General features: G+C 48.0%; 3 protein-coding genes across 5 annotated transcripts in view; all 3 read left to right on the top strand.

The window, feature by feature from the left end:
* The window catches only part of dok2 (docking protein 2), a 22,596-nt gene extending 15,209 nt beyond the window's left edge, over positions 1-7,387 (top strand). For all 3 annotated transcript variants that reach the window (XM_085426639.1, XM_085426640.1, XM_085426638.1), the window contains 4 exons: positions 3,732-3,901; positions 4,147-4,419; positions 4,502-4,615; positions 5,978-7,387. In XM_085426639.1, coding sequence (XP_085282765.1) covers positions 3,732-3,901; positions 4,147-4,419; positions 4,502-4,615; positions 5,978-6,820 — 1,400 coding nt within the window. In that variant the 3' untranslated portion in view covers positions 6,821-7,387. The remainder of the gene's footprint in view (positions 1-3,731; positions 3,902-4,146; positions 4,420-4,501; positions 4,616-5,977) is intronic.
* LOC146658272 (uncharacterized) overlaps positions 1-19,974 on the top strand; it is a 187,718-nt gene that overhangs the window by 104,437 nt on the left and 63,307 nt on the right. The gene's annotated exons all lie outside the window — the stretch shown is intronic.
* Positions 15,315-19,974, top strand: part of grin1b (glutamate receptor, ionotropic, N-methyl D-aspartate 1b) — a 66,780-nt gene continuing 62,120 nt past the window's right edge. Inside the window, exons 1-2 of the mRNA XM_085426634.1 lie at positions 15,315-15,721; positions 18,616-18,872. Coding sequence (XP_085282760.1) covers position 15,721; positions 18,616-18,872 — 258 coding nt within the window. The 5' untranslated portion in view covers positions 15,315-15,720. The remainder of the gene's footprint in view (positions 15,722-18,615; positions 18,873-19,974) is intronic.

Below are 19,974 nucleotides of genomic sequence, written 5' to 3'. Positions count from 1 at the left end.
GACAGTTTCCACTGTCGCTCTGCAGCTCATTGTTAACACGCCGTGTGTAGTGGAAACTTGTGTGCGCGGGTTCCTGCTGCGGTGAGGCGTGTCGCAGGGTGTTGCATCGCTGCAGTGACCAGCGGCTGCAGGACGACCTCAGCTTTTATCTTCACAGGGCAAACTTCCTGTTTCTGTTCTTTCCAAACAGGAAGTAGCTGCCGTTTGGGCAGCGGCGAGCCTCGCACGTCTCAGCTCAGGACCCTGAAACAGCTCTTTATTTAGTGTTTTTAACTTTGCTTGTGGGTTTCTATTTGTCTTTGCAATCAGCCCCGTCTTCCCTTTTTCTTTTCGGGACACGTTGACGTGTATCCGTCCACAAACAGGAAGCTGATGTCAGACACAGTCTGTGGCCCGCAGGTCAGAGAAACCTGCAGCTGAACACAAATATGTTTGTGCTGCATCGTAACGACTCAACCTCAGAGTCTTTACTTTGTCTGATTGTGCTGCACGACTGCGAGTTAGCCGGCGTCTGGTGAAAGGGTTCAGTTCATGACCTGCTATTATGACTGTTGCTTCGTCAGAGGCGAGGACGTCGGTAAATATAAAGAGTGTTTCTCCATAAGCAGTGTGTACGGGAGCTGAGAGGGCGGAGCTCCGTTACTCTGTCCTGAACCACACAGCTGTGGACGAGCTGGTCCCAGCTGCTGTCCATGCTGGACAGTCACGCTTTGTCTGTCCACAGGACTCTGTTTCAGAAGGCTTTCTCACGCAGCCTGTCCAAACCACTGCACGTGCTCAGTCTGTACCTACATGAACTTTAACCTTTAACCTGTGAACCGAGGTCGTAGAGTCTCGGTTCACAGGTTAGTCCAGGATAAACAGGTGACTCACAGTAAAGACCAGTGTGTGACTGGTGCACAGTGGCTGTGGGTTCATGGTCACAGTTAGCTCAGAGATTCACTGAGTGAGCTCCACCTTCCTAGTGTCTGATATAAAGACAGCATCAGCAGTGTCAGTGTGGAGGATGGACTCAGCTAGGACAGCTCAGGAAACATCTGCTCACATCTGGATGGATCCAGGTGTGTACGTCCAGAGAGAGCAGCAGGTCAGCTGATCCTCAGAACGTCTCCTGGAGCTCTGATTGTTCTCCCCACACGGAGCCCCTGTAACCCCCGACCCCACACGCTGACCTGTTCAGGCTCAAAGGCCCCCTCACATTTTTATTGTCCTGCTTTTTCTGCTCAGCTTCCACAGAAATGATTCAACCTGAGAAATTTTTTATCAGAATTAATATTTAGACTGAAGTTTGTGTTCCCATCTCCCAATATTATTGATTATCACATTCATATATCACAGGCTTCAGCTGGTAGAAGCTACTTTACTCTGAGTACTTTTCGGAGCTGGTACTTTATTACTTTGGCTGGAGTGAAGACGCTGTGCACTTCACTTTAGATGAAGCACAGTCATGAAGACGCGTGAGGAAGTGTTTCAGCTGCGTCTCTGTGAGAATCAGACAGGTTCATGTTTGTCTCTCAGACGACGCTGAAGGCCTGATGTTTCTGTGCTGATGGTTCATAAGGTCACGTTTCTCACAAAGACATCGTTAACACGAGGCCTGACCTCGCCGCTTCAGCGGTGGCTTGTTGCTCCGCCCATGAGCAGAAATAGAAATGCAATCAGAGGACAGCGCCGTCACTGGTTTTACACCTGCTGTTTCTATTTTTTCTCAGCTGGTTTCCACCTGAGCTGTCGATGAGGTTAACGGTTTCTTTTTAGCTGGTGGTGAATGAAGTGCTGAGGTAAACCAGCGGCCTGAACTGTGCCGACGTTTACACGCGGTAAAACCTCCACGCGCTGAAAGGGCTCCTTACTGTCCCGTCGTCCTCCGAGGCACAAAGAGACGTTGTTAACGTTCGACTCGTGATGGAGCGCCGAGCTGGAAGCTGCTCTGAGCAGCGTCTCTCAGCTGGTCTTTATCTGCGCTGTGCATGCTGGTGTGACTGTTGTGGCGTGTGTGTGCGGCCATGTGACCCGACCATGTGACCCGAGCGCTTTCTGAGATTCGAAACTACCACAACTCTTCTCCTCATCCCAGCTAACGTCTCTCACTGCTAGCATGCCCGCTAAAGAGACCTGAATGAAGCTCTTGCTGTCTGTACGCCCCCTAGTGTCCAAACGTGCAGCTACAGAAGGAATAAATGGCTTCCACGTGTTAGTGCAGCTGCCCCTGACCGCGCTGCTGTTTCTCTTGGAAGCTTTTTAATCTCCACAGTCAGATTATCGCCGCAGAAAAGTCTAAATAATGTGTTTGGGTTCAGCGTGGGCACGGCTGACATAAGGACAATGAGGCAATTAAAGCACTTTTGCACAGTTTGGACATTTCCAACATTTGCTAGCTCATCCATCCACCCCAAGCTCCTCCTCACACCTCCACCGGCCCGGCTTCGTGTCCAGTCCAGTTGAATTCTTCCAGCTTTTCCTCACGTTTCCAGTTGGAATAACTGACTAATCTGAGTGAACGACGGTCATTACAATGTCTCACTGTCTCACTGAGTCACAGTCCTTAAGCTGTCTCTGGGTTTCCAGCGTCTGTCCTGAGCGAGTCGCTCGTGTTCATGTGTTTCGTGTCTCTGCAGACGAGGTGATCTCAGGGTGAGTCGGTCAGAGACGCCGAGGTATCTGAGCCACATCTGGATCTATGAGCTCGAAATGCAGAGCACGAGGGCAGCTGCAAGTGTCATTTCCCCCTGTCGAGCATATTTTTAGCTTCATAGCCGAGTGTGACACTTCCTGTTAGTCTCATCAGTAACACCGCTCTGCATCAGGGCGCCTTGCTTCAGTACAGCCTACTGTAAATAAAAGTTATGTTACGATCTTCAAACGCGCGGCAGTTTGGATCAACAACAGAGACAGGAAGTAACATTTTATAATCCGGGAGTATAAATAGCACTTCACAGCTGCGGCAGTTTTACCACATTTGGAGCATTTTGTGTAACTCTGAGGTCGTAATGAACACCTCCTGTAGTTGCTACTGTTGTCCCACATCCTCCAACACCTGCAGCACACACACGAACACACATGAACACCCACACGTGTGTACGTGTGTCCTTGTGGGGACGTGCGTAGGTTTTCGACCATGTGAGGACCCACCGTTGGATCTTCGCCCTGTTTTACGGGTCAGGCGGGGTTTTCCGGTTTGATTGGATCAGGTGTTTGTTCTGGAGCAGTTTAACGAGCGCTGCTGCTGAAGTAGACCTGCGAGCGTGTGTGGTTTCCTCTGGGAGCATCAGCTGCAGGTCAACAGCTGAATGTAAAAGTTCTGCCGCCAGAGGCAGCGTCGTCGCTCAGATAAAAAGATCACATCTGCTTTTTAGTTCATGTTGTGAAAGATTCTTTCTTCATTTTCAATAATCTGCAGCTCAGCCACAAGAAACAAAAACAATCCGCTCATCATCGTTAAAAACACGCGTGTGTTTCATGCAGCCAAAGACGATTTATTATTTACTCACAACATCATTTCTATCGAGACGTGAAACCACGAGAAGCCGCAGCACGTTCGCAGAGTTGGGCCTCAGTGATAACAACATCCTCTCTGATCAGAGCCGCCCTCATCAATTAGTCCAGGATCAAAATAATCCTTCTTTGTCTGATACCTCATCCTCATTTCACTCTAATCTATAAGTAATCAATACTCAATGATCTCTGTGTTTCTGCAGACTAACTGAATAATAACTGTGTGTGTGCGTCAGTGCATGACTTCAGGGTGTCCATTCGGAGGACGGAGGCGTCTGATCGCTGCAGGCTGAAGGGGGACGGCGTCCTGCGAGCTGGCATGGACGCTCTGCACCTGCTGGACAAGGGAGGGGACATCGTGTACACCTGGCCGTACAGATACCTGCGGCGCTTTGGGCGCGACAAGGTGTGACACACTTTCAGAATAAAACCAGGATTCTCAGCAGACTTCACAGCAGGATGTTTCTGGGCTGAAGTAAAGAGATTACGTGTGCTGGTTTGTTGTGACCGGACTCGTTTCCGGTTCTTTGCTGACACGGTCGCAGCTTCTCGGCTGCAGGAAACCGTCTGACACGTCCTGCTGTAAGATGTCATGACGCCGTGTTGGCTCGTCAGCCTGTGTGAGCGTCTCTGGCTTTCTGCTTTCTTTAGGCCACTTTCTCCTTCGAGGCGGGTCGGCGCTGCGACTCCGGCGAAGGGAACTTTGAGTTCGACACCAAACAGGGGAACGTCCTTTTCCAGGCCGTGGAAGCCGCCATCAACCTGCAGAAGGTCGCCCCTCCCCACAGACAGACCTCCGGGGGGGGCCAGGCGAGTCCAGACACCACCCAGAGCTTCAGCTTGCCCCCCCCACCGCACAGCCTGCCGCTGGCCCAGAGCAGGACGCTGCCTCAGTCCCGCAGCCAGATGCCCCCGGCCGCTCAGGTGAGCCCACACCTCAGCTCCTGAACGTTCAGAGCTCGGGTACGACTGAGCCCGCTTAAAACGTCCCGCCTTCTCTCTGCAGGCAGCGGACGACGTGTACAGCATGGTGAGCGAGCCGCCGAACCTCCAGATGATTCATCACATCGACAAAGAGAGCTGCAACGCCTCACAGCAACAGCAGCAGCGCCCCCAGATGGTAAGAAATGGAACAGAGGCCAAACCAGTAAAATCAGAAAGAAGAGCGTCTGTAAGGAATCCGAGGGGCGAGTGTTTCATGGTTAAAGAACAAAGCAGCTGAAGCGAAACTGTGATTTCTTTGCTGACGATCGGATAAAGTCAAACGTCTTCACATCCTTTATTTAAGCAGCTGTAAACGAGAAAAGCTGAAATAATTAGGATGTGGCTCAACAACAACGCTTACCTGTGCTTACACCAGCTTATTAAAACATATCATGATAAGCTGGTGTGAGCACAGGTAAGCGTACCTGCCGGGAGCTTGCAGGGCCGTGAGCGACCCTTCACCGACCGTCCCCCTAACGCTCGTCACAGCCTCCCTCATACTCCATCTTTCCCCCACGCCTTGTCCTTCCTTTGAAGGCGGAGCCAGAAGCTCCCTTGCCCTGGGTCTTTTTAAGGGTTTCATCAGCCGCAGCCCGATGTCGTCCTCCCACAGGAAGGTCCGGCCTTCCGGCGTAGGGTTACCTGATGATCTCAGTGGGAGATCAGAGACAAGAGGGAGCGCATTGCACCGGTACTGCGCTGTGCTCCACCCCCCACCCCATCCCCGCCTCTGGGGCAATGGGAACCAGTTTACCTCTGCTCACACCGGAGCTGGTCCTGAATATGTTTTTAGTTCCTGAGGAAATGATGAGGTCGCAGTCGCTCCGAGGCAGTGGGAACAGGAACTGACTCCATTTATTAAATAATACAACAAACCGCTCTACTGATAAACATCCCAGGATATGACACAAAGAAATAGGAGGGGCCTCTTTTCAAACCGGCGAGCAGGCGGAGGGCCGTCGGTGTTTCACACAAGCCAATAATCTTTGGCGCTCGTGTGTTTTCTCAGTATTTCGTTGGACTGATGTATTTTTATTGTCCTTGGCGCCAAACCTCAGCTTTTGCCTTTGACTCGCTTACGATGACTCTCGACTCCTCAGTAAAGTCGAGGTTCAGAGTATCAGAGTTCATATGATTCAAATAGTTTCCACAGTCACACGTGTCGTCATTTTGTTCTACAAGCGGCTTGAAATATGTTCAGAGAAGAAGAACGAGGGCGGCTGCCAGCAGCTGCTCCATCAGCTGGAAGGTGGAGGCACAGTGGTGTTTCTGCCAGGTGAGTGCCACAGCTGTGAGGAGTGCTCACGTGATGCTTCGATGTTCACATCGTGCTCCGTCCTGATTGTCTGTCAGAACTTGTTTGCTCGAGCTTCTTATTTGACACCCTTAGCTGATGACCAATGACATCATTCAATCGCGACGCCGTTCAGTCACTGTTTGATTCAATGATGATGAAAGCGAACACGTGATACTGACCCACTTCCTGTCCTGTTCTCAGTGTCGTCTCGAGCCTCCGGTGGATAAAACTCTGACCGGAGTGAAGAGTTTGAACCTGGACTCTCGCCTCCCCGCCCCTCGAAAGAATCAGGTCAAGATGATCTCCAGCTGCCCCCTGCCCAACGCCAGCCCCGACTCCAGCCCTAATCTGAACACCGGCCCCGCCCCCGGCTCGGTCCCCAACCCCCGCCTCAGCCCCAAGCCGAGCGCCAAGCCGGAGCAGACGTACTCGCAGATCACCATGTCGACCGAGAGAGGCACCAAGAGGGAGAAGAGGAGCGCCAACGTGGCAGCGCCCTGCACCGGCAGCGAGGCAGACTACTCGCTGCCCTTCGACACCATCGCCAAGAACGTCATGACCGACATCCTGAACTCTCACCGTACAGACAGCGGCCATGCGGGCGCCGACCCGCTGTACGACAGCATTGACGAGATGAAGATCAGGAACGTCTTCACAAGCGACGGTGACACCGTCAAGACGTTGGACCACATCTATGACGAGCCCGAAGGCTGCGCTGCCGCCGCCGCCAAAGGACAGAAATCCACCCTCTCCACCTCGGTGTACGACGACCCCGAGGAGATGAGAGGAGATGCCTGGAGGATTATGGGTACAGCTGCTGACCCCAAAGGTCACGAGTATCCGTATAACCCCCGAGTTGATGACTACGCCGTGCCCAAACAAGCCCAGAGGGCGTTTCCCAAATCACAAAGCAGCAACGAAGAAGCAGAAGAAGAAGCAGAAGAAGAAGCGGACGAGGAGAGTGAGGAGCCTGGATTAAGGGAGGAGCTTAGAGAGCAGCGCCAGGATTCGCCGTACAACAACGTGATGGTGAAAATGGCGTAGAAGAGAACCGAGCACCGAAGTTAGTTTTAAAGAATTATTTATAAGTTGTAACTTTGAGTTTGGTTGATCGATGTCTCCTTAAGGCACTTTGTAAAGTTTAACTGAGCTCAGTGGCAGCGAGAGCTAACGGGCGCTGTCGGCGCCACCTGCTGGTTCTTACTCGCTTTCTTCAGTTTTATTGCTTTTACCTTGAATGTGGGCGCAGCTGTGATGATGTTACTGGAAACGTGTCGCATGTTCATGTGTTGCAACACGTGCAGCTGTGTTACTGTGAGGACATTAAAGTCAAACTGTAGGGTCCGTGTCATGACTCAGACTTTCATCCTGACTTCACACATTTACACGCAACGCACAACTAAGTAAAATGATACAAAACTGTGGCATTTGGTAAATATAATAATGAACGTAAATTCACTGTGTCATTGAGTAACTTTATTAGCAGCGTCCTCCTGAAATGTGCCAACAACATTGAGAGTAACGTCCTCCTCTCTGTCCCTTAATGCCCTTTGGTTGCTATGGTAACGCCTAAACATTTCTTTCAAAATAAAGGGATGTCCAAATTCATGTGCTGCATCCTCTTTTTTTTTTTTTTATTTGAACAATTGAACAACAAGTACACATAAAAAGCCAGTTGTAGAAAGGCTATAAGAAATGTCACAGCTATCTTCTCCAAGTCAGGTGTACAAATACGAGCAGGAAAGCAAAAAATATACTTTAGGAGAAAACACACGATTAAAAGAAGGAAGAGGTGCTCGAGATATAAAACAACATATAAATCAAGTGAAACTGCACGCTCGACACAGCTCGTGTTTTACATGCTTTGGAGTCATTGCTGTTATTTAGATTCTCTAGATAATTGGAGAACAAGGCTTTAAAAACAAAGATGTTTGGACGCTGCTGTGAAAATTTAGTACAATGAATGTCAAATTTGGCAGAAATAATCAGAAGATTGATAATATATCTTTTTTGGATTTATTTTGTCGGTATGTGAGAGGCCAAAGAGAATATGTTGAAACTTCAGGTTACACGAGGGATCAATTTTGGTGTTTATAAAATTATTTAGATCAATCCAGAGTACACGTGTATGCGTGCATTCCCATAATACCTGACATACTGTTTCCTCTGCAAACCGTACAAAGAGTATCAATATTTTTCTTACATTTAACCAGATCTGTCTTTACCAGACAACCTCTCTGGATACTGGATAACGTCTCTGACCTTAGTAGTGATGATAAATGTCCTTGATAGAATCCAAGTGTTTTTCAGTCTATGTCATTGTAAATATTGTCCCAGTAAAATACAGCTGCAGGTCTGGAAACAACATCTCTTTGAATGATTTGTCTAATACATTGATTTGTAGCTTTATTGCTCAATAAAGGACAGATGTTACTGATGTACATGCTAGCAGGAGTTAGTTAATACAGTTTCTGCCTTTAGGAGCAGAAACCAACAACCTTCCCACCTCACCCGGTATCGCATCAAAAACGACAGCATGTTCTCTTGGAGCGACAGGAAAATCATAAACAGACAAAAAGTCCTTATAAGAAAATAATTGACCATTAGCGTTCAGTAACTGACTCACAACTAAAATATTTCTATCAACCATCTCTGAATATATAATGATTTGTTCTTAAATGTCATATCCTGATTGTTCCAAATGAGATATTTATGGGAGAAAAGTTGTGAGAGTGTATGATTAACCAAGATGAGCAGAGCTGACTGTGAGAGTTTAAATTAGAGATATTGTAATTGCATCGTAGCAGAAAGTGCATTCACTCCTCCAAGTGAGTTAAAGATGTGTTTGGTAATAAAATTCCAAATTGAACTGGGATTTTTAAAAAGTTTGATCCATTTGATTTTAAAAGACGCATTTAGGGAAGTGAAATCTAAAGAATTTAGGCACCAGAACACAAACTGTTTATCATTACATTTGTTTCTCTTTTTCCAAATGAAGTTTAATAATATTTTATCAGTTTTTCTGCATAATTCTCTGGAAACATGAAGCGCCACAGCTGCATAAGTAAGTCTGGAGAGGCTTCAGCTTTGGCTGCCAAGGATCTCCCAGTGATGTGTCACAGTGTGCCGAGGCAAACTGCGTGGAGTGTGAGTGGACCCGGGTGCAGACACTAAAACTCAAACTTAACTGATGAGAGGAAGAGTAAAACTAAACACGATGAACACAGGAACACCAGACCTCTTCAAAATAAAACAGGAAACGTAAGACACAGACATGAAACACATGAAGGGCAAAGGAGACTTAACATGGGTGGAAGACACAAGGGGAATCTAATGACAAAGAACTATAACAACCCAGGCATGATAAAAATGAACTTAGAAGTTTTATAAAAAGTCCACAAGTCTTGGAAATCTCTTGAGGGTCTTGTGACCCATCTGAACACAGTTTAGTTGAGCTGCCGAGAGTTTTGTTCTGCGTCTTCAAGCCGCTTCCTTCTCGCCCGCACAAAGCCACCTTTTGCCTTGTAAATATTTATATTATCTCATTTTAATTGTAGAATTTGATGTCTGTTCCTGTTATCTTCAGATAAATTATCAGGTAATCTCGACAAAGTGATATTTTTAACTATTTCAGCTGAATTCAAATTTCATGACCTCCCAATTTTTACAAAAAGCATTTTCAACACATGCCTTGTCCCAATACTCATTGTTTTAATTTCTTTTACCAAAGAGTCCTTCGGTAGAAGAGAATTATTTAATTTCCAATATGAATTCACTCTTACACGGTTTACTGGCATACAAACATATCTCCAAAAAAATAGTTTTATGATCTGTCAAGGGCAACATTTTTGATGTAGAAACATATTCGGATAAAGGATCAGAAATTAACCAACAATCAGCACGAGACTGTAATGAACCTGATCTATTTTTCCATGAAAATTCCTTAATCGTTGGATTTTTGAATCTCCAGATATCAGTTAGGTCTCTTTCATTTATAAAATTTAACATATAATTACTACTATCCTGACTTTTACTTGGCCGTCTATCTATCATGTTATCAAGTGAATGATTCCAGTCTCCTAATATAATCTTTAGATGAGCAAATTTACTTATTAAAGACTCAATTATTTCATTTACTACAAGAGTGAAGGTTCTCAGTCATCCAGGTCATCGTAGTCTAAGGAGCTTGGAAAGAAAAGCGTCTGGACTTCTGTAAGTTACTTGAAGACGTTTCACCTCTCATCTGAGAAGCTTCTTCAGTTCTAAGGTCAAATGGTGGCGAGTCCCCCCACAGAGGGACAAAAGGACCCCCTGATGATCCTCTAATCACATGAGCCAAGGTGTGAAACTGGGCGTGGGTCCCAATCAGCCAGAGTTTCGGGTGAGCTCATTGGGAAACCTGGCCCCACCCTGTCATGTGATGTCCTGAGGTCAGATGGCCCAGGATGTAGCCGGTGTATCAGAGAAACTCAGGAGAGTTTTCTCCAAGCACGACATCCCAGCGTACTTCAGACCCAGCAACACACTCAGACACAAACTGGTTCACCCCAAAGACAAAACTCCCTGAGATAAAGTTAATAGTAACCTTCAGGTCACTAGCACTCTTCTCGATGTTAGCTCCTTGCTCTTCGATAGCCATCTTAATGCTTTCTGCCGTGTCGGTTTCCATCACTCTTTTCTTACCAGAAGGTTTTGACGGGGAGGAAACAGGATAAGAGCTCTCTCATTTGAGCCCAGGTTTTTTGCCATCACGTACAGCTAGAAGTGTGCACCTTAGAGTCCGCTTTGCTGTTTTTAAAGGAGTTTTAAGACAGAGCGAGTTCTGTAGCAGACCGTTCACAAGGCCGCCATCTTGGCCCTCCTGGGCTGCATCCTCCTGAGGCCGCATTTGTAGACTGATTACGTCACAGCAACGCAACGAAGGCTGTCCCAATAGACTCCTCCGAATATGGCTGACAAATGCGTCCTCCTTTTCCCCGAATTTGAAGGATGGGTCGGGTGTGTCCTTCGTGGCCCACCATATCCCAGAATTCATAGCGCGGCCCAGCCAAACTCCAGTTTCCAACAATGGCGGCAGCTAGTTAGTTTTAAAATTACTCTTATTAATCTTTCTTAAACTTAAACTTAAGATATTTTCAGGCGTGAAAGTAGCTGCGTAAACTTCAAATATCTGCTCAGTTTATCAAAACACCGCATATTTGTAAGAGTGCACCAACGTTTTCTGAGACGTCTGTTACCCACCAGCTCGATAGCTGACCGGGGCGAGAACGGCACAACTCCCGGCACATCATGTTCAAACACCGTTTTTCAGTGTTTTGTTTGTTCGTGAGTAAATCGGTTTGGCTGAGATTAAAGTTATTAGATTAGATAAAACTTTATTTATCGGGTGGGTTCCTCCTTGGTTTTCACACGGCTGATTAAGCAGAAGTGTGAGATGGTCGAGAGTTTCCTCCAGTGTCCTGTTATATTTTAGACAGCAAGGAGCAGACGGCCGAGTTTATTAAACTCCACGAGACAGCGGTGACGCTAATCTGAAGGCTGGACCGTCCCATTTCACAGCCGTTTACTTCCAGCCTGCCCGACCCTCTGAGGACCCGGCCCACGTAGACCGCGAAGGCCGGATCCTCAGGAGGATGCAGCCCATGAATTTGGACACAGCTTGAGACGCACAACTACAACACGGGAAAGACCCAAGGAAACTGAGTTTCCTAGCTGTCATAGAGCGAGGGGCGGGGCACACCCTGGACAGGTTGCCAGTGTGTCGCAGGGCCAACAGACAGACAACCATTCACACCTATGGGCAATTTGGATTGATCAGTGAACGTGTCCCCACTAACTGCATGTCTTTGGACGGTGGGAGGAAGCCAGAGTACCCAGAGACAACCCACGCAAACACGGGGAGAACATGCAAACTTCACACAGAAAGAGCCGGCCTGATGGAGGAACTGGACTCAGGACCTTCTTGCTGTGAGGCAACAGTGCTAACCACCGTGCCACCATGCTGCCAAGACTAAAACCAGCAGAGTGAAATCAGACAGTCGTACTTTTACACAGTGAAAAATAATATTTACACTCTAGATGTAAGAAGCAGCTGCAAGAATGTACAACACAGAAATATAGAATTTATCCAGCAGGGGGCAGCACAACACCTGTTTTATTATCCTTTATGTAGGCTTCAATGAGTGTGTGAATAGAATAGAATAGAATAGAATAGAATAGAATAGAATAGGCCTTTATTGTCACTGTACATGCACAGTACATGTATAGGTGTTCCACACTGACTGTGACAGAGTAAAGAACAAAGTGCTTGGAAGGACTGAGCGATGAGGGCGGGGCTCCGATCGGTGGGCGGGGTCCGAGGGGTCACCTGTGATGGTTTACCTGAGACAGGAGGATCTGACGATGTCGTCCAGGGGTGGCAGAGGGCAGCTGGGCGGTGTTCATGACCCTCTGTGCAGCTGATTGTTTATGAAATCAAAGTTATCAAATAAAATATTCAAATTATTATATTTTAAAAAAGATAAAAATTTAGATGAAATGAAAAGTGTCATAATATGGATTATAAGATACAAATGATAAAAATAAGGTGTCGAAATTATTAATCACACGCTGTCAGATTTATAGGATGATCAGATTCAACATTTTACACACTGATTTACAACAGAGATGCAAAGATTTAATCCAGACTCACCAAATGACATCAGTGTTTCCACATCTGGAGAACAGGCTCGTGTTGATGACATCATCTGTGAGAAAGCATCACAGCATCGTGTTTCTGATCTGTGGATTCGTCTCACAATCATAGTGGACGAGACGTCAGAGAAGTGACTCCGGCCTCAGTCCATGAAACCTCCAAACTTCTCCTTCATCATAAAAGATTCACTCTGTGGGGACGACCTCGAGTCCCCACAGAGTGTTTGAACAGATTTATGTTCCCACAATGTCAGTAATACAGACACACACACACACACACAGACACACACCCCCGGGCCATAGACCATAGCAGGCCATAGAGGAGTCCCAGCATGCATCTCTCTGTTCGCCTTGCAATTCAGCTGGGTGTGTGTGTGTGTGTGTGTGTGTGTGTGTGTGTGTGTGTGTGTGTGTGTGCTCGGTGGCCTGGAAGCTGAAGGGATGCCTCCTCACGAACACCAGAGAGCAAAATGAAACATGGAGGTCGCTCGTGTCTGACTTCATGTTTGCAGCTGAGATCAGACTCCAAGGACCTGCCAGTGACATCACACAAAGAGGCGGAGCTGAAAGAAAGCGGCCTCTGCACACAGAGGCGACCATGTTGTTATGTGGGGACCTCCCTGCTCAGATGGCGGTGCGGGGGCCGTCCACGTGTTTCACGGTGAAATCGTAGTTTTAGTGCCTGAGCGGCAGAGTTCAAGCGGGGGAGGGGTTTATATCACCCTTCCTCAGAGGAAGGGTGATATAAACCCCTGCTGAGTAGGTAATAAACGGCACGTGGCGGTAGGGTCCCCTGCCTGATGGAAACCTTAAAACCAAGGGGCGTGCAAAAGAGGCCGCCCATGGCTCCTCGCTCCAGCGCTCACAGCCGTGACCCTCGCAGTGGGAAGGAAACTGAGTGGCTGCTGATTCTGAGGAGGTCAGGTTGGACTTACCTGAGTGAGCTACCTTTAGCTTCCCCTGCAGTTACTGCCCAACAATACAGCTCTCTGATTGGATGATCTGTCAAATTAATTTTGGCTGCTGCAGCAGGTGGACTGAGATCATGTGGTGAACACACCTGATGACATCACGGCGTGTTAATTACAGTGTTATGCAGTGGGTAGGTGGGGGACTGGAGCGGGGAGGGGGTAATGAGCGGTTCAAAATGCATGTTTCTGTGGCAACCACATGAAGGATGTGTAGCTGCATCTGTGTTGCCGTGGTAACTATCACGGCAGCGATGCAAAGCCGATTTAAAAAGAGAAAGAACCAGAGAAGAAGAGCAGAGCGCTGGGTTCTTCTTCTGCTGCTGCTCTGCGAGCGCTCACACAGCCCTCAGCGTGCGGTCAGCACACTTCACTGCACATTCACAGTTTAGGAAGACGTTCTATAAACCGAACCTCTGAGTTCATCTAATGTCCACATGAGGGCAGCCTCCGGCGGGCGGAAGTTCCTGCTGGACTAACTACGCTCCTATCACCTGCTGGAGTCATTGCTTGGAAACGAGCACCATCCTAAACCTTCAACGGTCCAATCAGCACGCAATAAAATCATGTGAAGGTTGTCAGAGTCGTTTTTAGTTATTGTTTTAGGACAGTGGTTCCCAAACTCTTTTTGCTAGGCCACCCTTTGTTTTACAAGAAAATCTACGCAGCTGTTTCTAAGTGTTTGGACACGTAAACGATGTTTCAAATCACTGAAAACTGAGATTTTTAAACTCCTTTTTTGCGTTTACGTGGACGAGGAATACAGAGTTGGTCACGCAGCGTCAAAGCTATGTGGCTTTTTTCACGTCACGCTGTGGCCACGTTATTGCTTACATGGGATGAGTTGCAGAATGGCAGATAGAGACACAATACTGTTAATCTGACTGTCTGCAGGTTTTACACACAGTTACTGTCCCTCCATTTACAAAGGCAGAGGCGTCACGGTGTCATTATTTTACATGTAGTTGTTTTTTCCTGTGTAATAATGTTCAACATTGCATCAATACATTATTCAAAAAATGCCTCTCTGTGCAAAATGTGTCCAAAAACATAAACAGCTGTGGGATCCTGTTTGTCTGTGACAGAGGGAACAAACCGTGGCAGGATCAGCCTGATGTTATTTGCATCCTGCTGTAACTTTACTGTATACAGAGCAAACATCTCCAACATGTCAGGAGCAGTTAGTCATTACAACAAGTGTTTGTGAACTAAAAATCAAGAATGTGGGATCCTGTTTGTCCGTGATTTAAACAGCCCAGCGCTGCTCCCGATGCAGGGAAACCCAATCCTGCAGGGAGACCTACCTCCGCACCTGTGCAGGTGAAGCCAAAGGGCAGATTTGCTTCACCAGGTTTTCTAGTCTTTGGTTTAGAATGAAGTTGGTTTGGAAACATATTCAGCGATGCTTCATCTCCTGCTTTGCGTTTCTGTGGGAGCCCCGTCAGAAACTTGTCCATGTACCAGTGTCCAAGCGCTCTTTTTTCTTTCTTTTTTAAAAAATTCATCCCGCCCCCCGCCCCACACTTTGGGAACCTCTGTTTTACAAGCAGGTGGAAGTCAGGAGGCTGAGCACACAGCGCCCCCTGTTGTTGTCCTGACTGTGTCCATCCTTTATATCCAGTCTGTGTAAATATGAAGCCTCCTGCTCACAGATGGTCATTGACTATGTTGATGACAGCCGTGATTTTGGATCCTCCATCATCACATCGTGTCCTCCTCACGCTCAGCATGGAGCAGCTCCATCTGTTGATGAAGGTCATGTGATGCAGATCCTCCCAGCAGCCAATAAACAGGTGACACGTCACGCTGGTCGTTAGATTTAGTGTCGGTGTCATGCTGAACATTTTCAATAAATCACTGAAAAACGGACAGACGGACGTGAACGCGACGGGATTTCCGACGCTCGTGCCCGTGCTCCTGTGGCTGTCGTTCCCTCTCCTCCGCTTGTGAACGCGCGGGAAGCTGGGAGCGAGCGTCAGTGATCCAAGGACAGAGCAGAGGGGCTCGTGAGCATCAGGTCACCTGGAATTCCGCGAGCGTACCGAAACGGAGGAGACCCGGACCCGGAGCAACAGCACCGAGCCCGGGAGAACCGGGCTGTCCGTGACGGTCCGACCCGGACCCCAGCGATCTCGGTGTCACGGGGCTCCAGCGGCTCTCTGTCATAAACAGCAGCAGACTCAGACCCACGGACACACCGAACCGGGCCCACGGAAACACGGGAGGACAAAACAGAAATCAACAGGAGGCCGAGTAACGGATCCAGAACCGCAGGACCGGATCAGTGAGTGTTTATTGTGCTGTAAATGTGCTGTATGAATGACCGCGGGCAGAACCACGTGACTGTTTTTACACTTTATTGATTCGTTTGGGTTTTTACAAAAAATAAAAATAAATAACAAGATCAGAGGGAGTAACTGCAGAGTAACTGAGTATTTTTGTTTGAGTACGGCTCTGAGCAAAGCAAGTGTCCTGCAACGTGACACAAACTGGACCTGGACTCAGAGCTGGTCTCAGAGCTGGTCTCAGACTGGACTCCGAGCTGGACTCAGAGCTGGTCTCAGAGCTGGACTCAGAGCTGGTCTCAGACTGGACTCAGACTGGACTCAGAGCTGGACTCAGACTGGACTCAGACTAGATCAGTCTGGTCTCAGACTGGACTCAGACCAGACTCAGAGCTGGTCGCAGACTGGACGCAGAGCTGGACGCAGAGCTGGTCTCACACTGGACTCAGACTGGACTCAGACTAGATCAGTCTGGTCTCAGACTGGACTCAGACCAGACTCAGAGCTGGTCGCAGACTGGACGCAGAGCTGGACGCAGAGCTGGTCTCAGACTGGACTCAGACAACACTAAGACTGGAATCAGACTAGATCAGTCTGGTCTCAGACTGGACTCAGAGCTGGTCTAAGACTGGACTCAGAGCTGGTCTCAGACTGGACTCAGACTAGATCAGTCTGGTCTCAGACTGGACTCAGACCAGACTCAGAGCTGGTCGCAGAGCTGGACGCAGAGCTGGTCTCACACTGGACTCAGACTGGACTCAGACTGGACTCAGACTAGATCAGTCTGGTCTCAGACTGGACTCAGACCAGACTCAGAGCTGGTCGCAGAGCTGGACGCAGAGCTGGACGCAGAGCTGGTCTCACACTGGACTCAGACTGGACTCAGACCAGACTCAGAGCTGGTCGCAGAGCTGGACGCAGAGCTGGTCTCACACTGGACTCAGACTGGACTCAGACTAGATCAGTCTGGTCTCAGACTGGACTCAGACCAGACTCAGAGCTGGTCGCAGAGCTGGACGCAGAGCTGGTCTCACACTGGACTCAGACTGGACTCAGACTGGACTCAGACTAGATCAGTCTGGTCTCAGACTGGACTCAGACCAGACTCAGAGCTGGTCGCAGAGCTGGACGCAGAGCTGGTCTCACACTGGACTCAGACTGGACTCAGACTGGACTCAGACTAGATCAGTCTGGTCTCAGACTGGACTCAGACCAGACTCAGAGCTGGTCGCAGACTGGACGCAGAGCTGGACGCAGAGCTGGTCTCAGACTGGACTCAGAGCTGGTCTAAGACTGGACTCAGACCAGACTCAGAGCTGGTCGCAGACTGGACGCAGAGCTGGACGCAGAGCTGGTCTCAGACTGGACTCAGAGCTGGTCTAAGACTGGACTCAGAGCTGGTCTAAGACCGGACTCAGACTGGACTCAGAGCTGGTCTAAGACTGGACTCAGAGCAGGTCGGGTAGATTTTGGGGGTTTTCTGGGTGTTTTGTGTGTCTGTGCTCTGAGGCATGTTCCTGTATTTCTTGTGTGTCTTTGTGTTTCACTTCCTGCTGTCAGATTTGTCCCCCCTGAGCTTTGTTCTTCAGTTTTGCGTCTCTGGCACGTTTGTGTCTTCTTGTCTCATGTTGTGTTTTTGTGCTCGTTTGGTGTGTGCACTTTGTCTCCCTGCAGCTGTTGTGGTTCTGGATGCCTTCATCTTGTGTCTCTTGAGGTTTTTTTGTTACATTTTTGGTCTTGTTCGGAGGTTTTGCAGCTTTGCAGTCGTCATTTTGTGTTTGGCTCTCAGTCGTTGTGGTTCGCGGTCTGTCCGTCTCCAGGTTTAGTCGTCTCTGCATGTCTCATTTTCTTCATGGAGCCATTTTGTGTCTCTGCAGGTGTGTTTGGCACTTCTGTTTGTTTCAGCTTCATTTCTCTGTGTTTGTGTGAGTCTGCTGTGAGATTTTTCCTGTTTTTACAGCCGTCTGCTCCGCCTGTCACTATTCCCGAGTGTCTCCACAGAAATGTGACTGAACACGAGCACTTCACGCAGACTCCTGGTCTGGAACACCAATGATAAACTTCCACCTGCATCGCTTTTTGAATCCTCCCCACAGAAGCTCAAAGTGCGCACACCTCCGTCTCAGCTGACCTCCACCACACGTTCCTACTTTTCTTCACTTTAGCTTCTTTATCGAAGGATTCAGACTCTTTGATTCGTCCACGGTCGCCTCAGACTTGTCCTCCAGTGTCAGACTTCCTGATTATAAAACATAAATTCAAATGAAAAGATCAAATTCTTATTGTCTGTTTAAACTGTAAACAAATTACAAAAAAAACACGAGATAAAAATCTGGAAATGTAAAAGCAGTCTCCAGATCATGGAGTAAAAACTGTAAATTCTGACATTAAAATCCAAAATATATAACAAAACAAATCTTTATTATCATACTGCACTGATGGAAGTCACGCACTGACGGCGGCCTTCACCACGCCCACGTTTGTTTTAATGACCCCTTATAAACCGTTGAATGATGACATCAGCGCCGGGATAAGAAGGGTTCAGGTGACATCATCAGGTCACGAGACAAATCTTCTGTATCTTCCTTCATGTTGTTTCACATGCTTTTGATTTTGAATGTTCACATCGAGCGTCTGACCTGACGCAGAGCTGCTAACATCAAATCAATTTCATTTTGTTTGAAAATTAAAATTAAAAAATCTTTTTGCGATTACCAAGAAAAAAAAGATGATGGAAGCCTTAAAAAAAAATCCAGATTATGAGATTAAGTCGGGGTTACGACATCATTTAAACGCCAGTCTGGACGTCTGCGTCCCCTCAGGCGTATCTGAGGACCCCACGGTGGGACTAAATCGTCCCTTTAGTAATGCACTTCCTTTCCCCTCCCCTCAGTGGAGCTGCGCGGCGTGCTGCTCCTGGCCGTGCTGCAGTGCTGCTCGGTGGCGCTGTGCGGCTGCGAGCCGCGGCTGGTGAATGTGGGCGCCGTGCTGAGTCAGAAGCGATACGAGCAGGTGTTCAAGGAGGCGGTGAGTCAGGCCAACGCTCTGTACGGGAAGGACAAGTTCAAGATGAACGCCATCTCCGTCACGCACAAGGCCAACGCCATCCAGATGGCACTCTCTGTCTGCGAGGACCTCATCTCCAACCAGGTGAGCACCTGCTGTCACATGACCCCTCAAACCTGACTCAGAAATGTCTTATCCCCGCCCCGCCCTGAGCCTGGTTCTGTCGGAGTTGGTCACATGATCGCTGAGGTCGTAAACGGCCTAAACTGCTGCAACTTTCATGGTGAAACGAAACTCTTCCTGTTTACCTTTCACAGTAAAAGCCCCGACAGAACTATGGGAGGTTTGAATGTGAAAATCTGTCTCCTCTGTTAACCTAACCTCAGTGATCAAACATGATCTCAGATGACATGATTTATTCTGATTTCACTGCAGGATGACTTTTATTTTGACAGGTTTACTGGTGGGGTGGTTGGGGGTCATGACCCTGTCCTGCAACAACAGCAGCAGCTTCACAGAAGTCATCTCGTAACGAAGCGAAATGCTGATTTTGGTCTAAATGAAATGAAAATGAATGTAATTAGTTGTCAGATAAAATAATCATTACCCATGAAATGTATTTAGATCATTGAATTCTCGTGTTATTAGCTCACATCATTACATTGTTCTCATATTTTTATGTCATTTATAAAAAGAGAGTCCAAAACAACACGAGCGCCGACACGTCTGAATGAGTTAATTACAGGAACATTAAAAATCAAAACGTCAGAGCGTCCTCAGCTGGATTAGAACAGGATAAAACTCGTTTCATGGCTGCAGAGGTGACGTACAGGACGCTGTATGCTGGTCAAATTCTGATTGGTTGATAAGCGAGCTGAACAGGTAAGGGAGTTCACCTGGACTGAGAGAAGCAAGAAAAACAGACGAACAACAGAACAAGCAGAGCTGCTCACACTGCCCCCATCTGGCAGCAGACGCTCACTGCAGGTTCACTGGGTGCACCTGGACACGCGGCCACGCAGAACGAACTACACCTGGATTCAAACTCAGGACCTTCTTCCTGTGCGGCCACAGAGCGCACCACAGTGTAAACACTACATGTTGCTAGGCAACCGTTTCAGATGAATGTCTACGGGGCCAAAATGGCGTCCTGGGTAAAATCGCTGCACGATGTATATGTTGTGAAATTTGAGGCGATGGAGTTAAAATCCCACAAGATCAAAACAGCGCGCTCGGTTTTCTGATC

Source organism: Rhamphochromis longiceps, linkage group LG12 (assembly GCF_057381845.1).
Source record: "Rhamphochromis longiceps isolate RC_006_pf linkage group LG12, R_longiceps_female_GT1.1, whole genome shotgun sequence".
NCBI lineage: Eukaryota > Metazoa > Chordata > Actinopteri > Cichliformes > Cichlidae > Rhamphochromis > Rhamphochromis longiceps.
The sequence above is the reverse complement of the archived record's forward strand: the minus strand, read 5'-3'. Positions and strand labels throughout refer to the sequence as shown.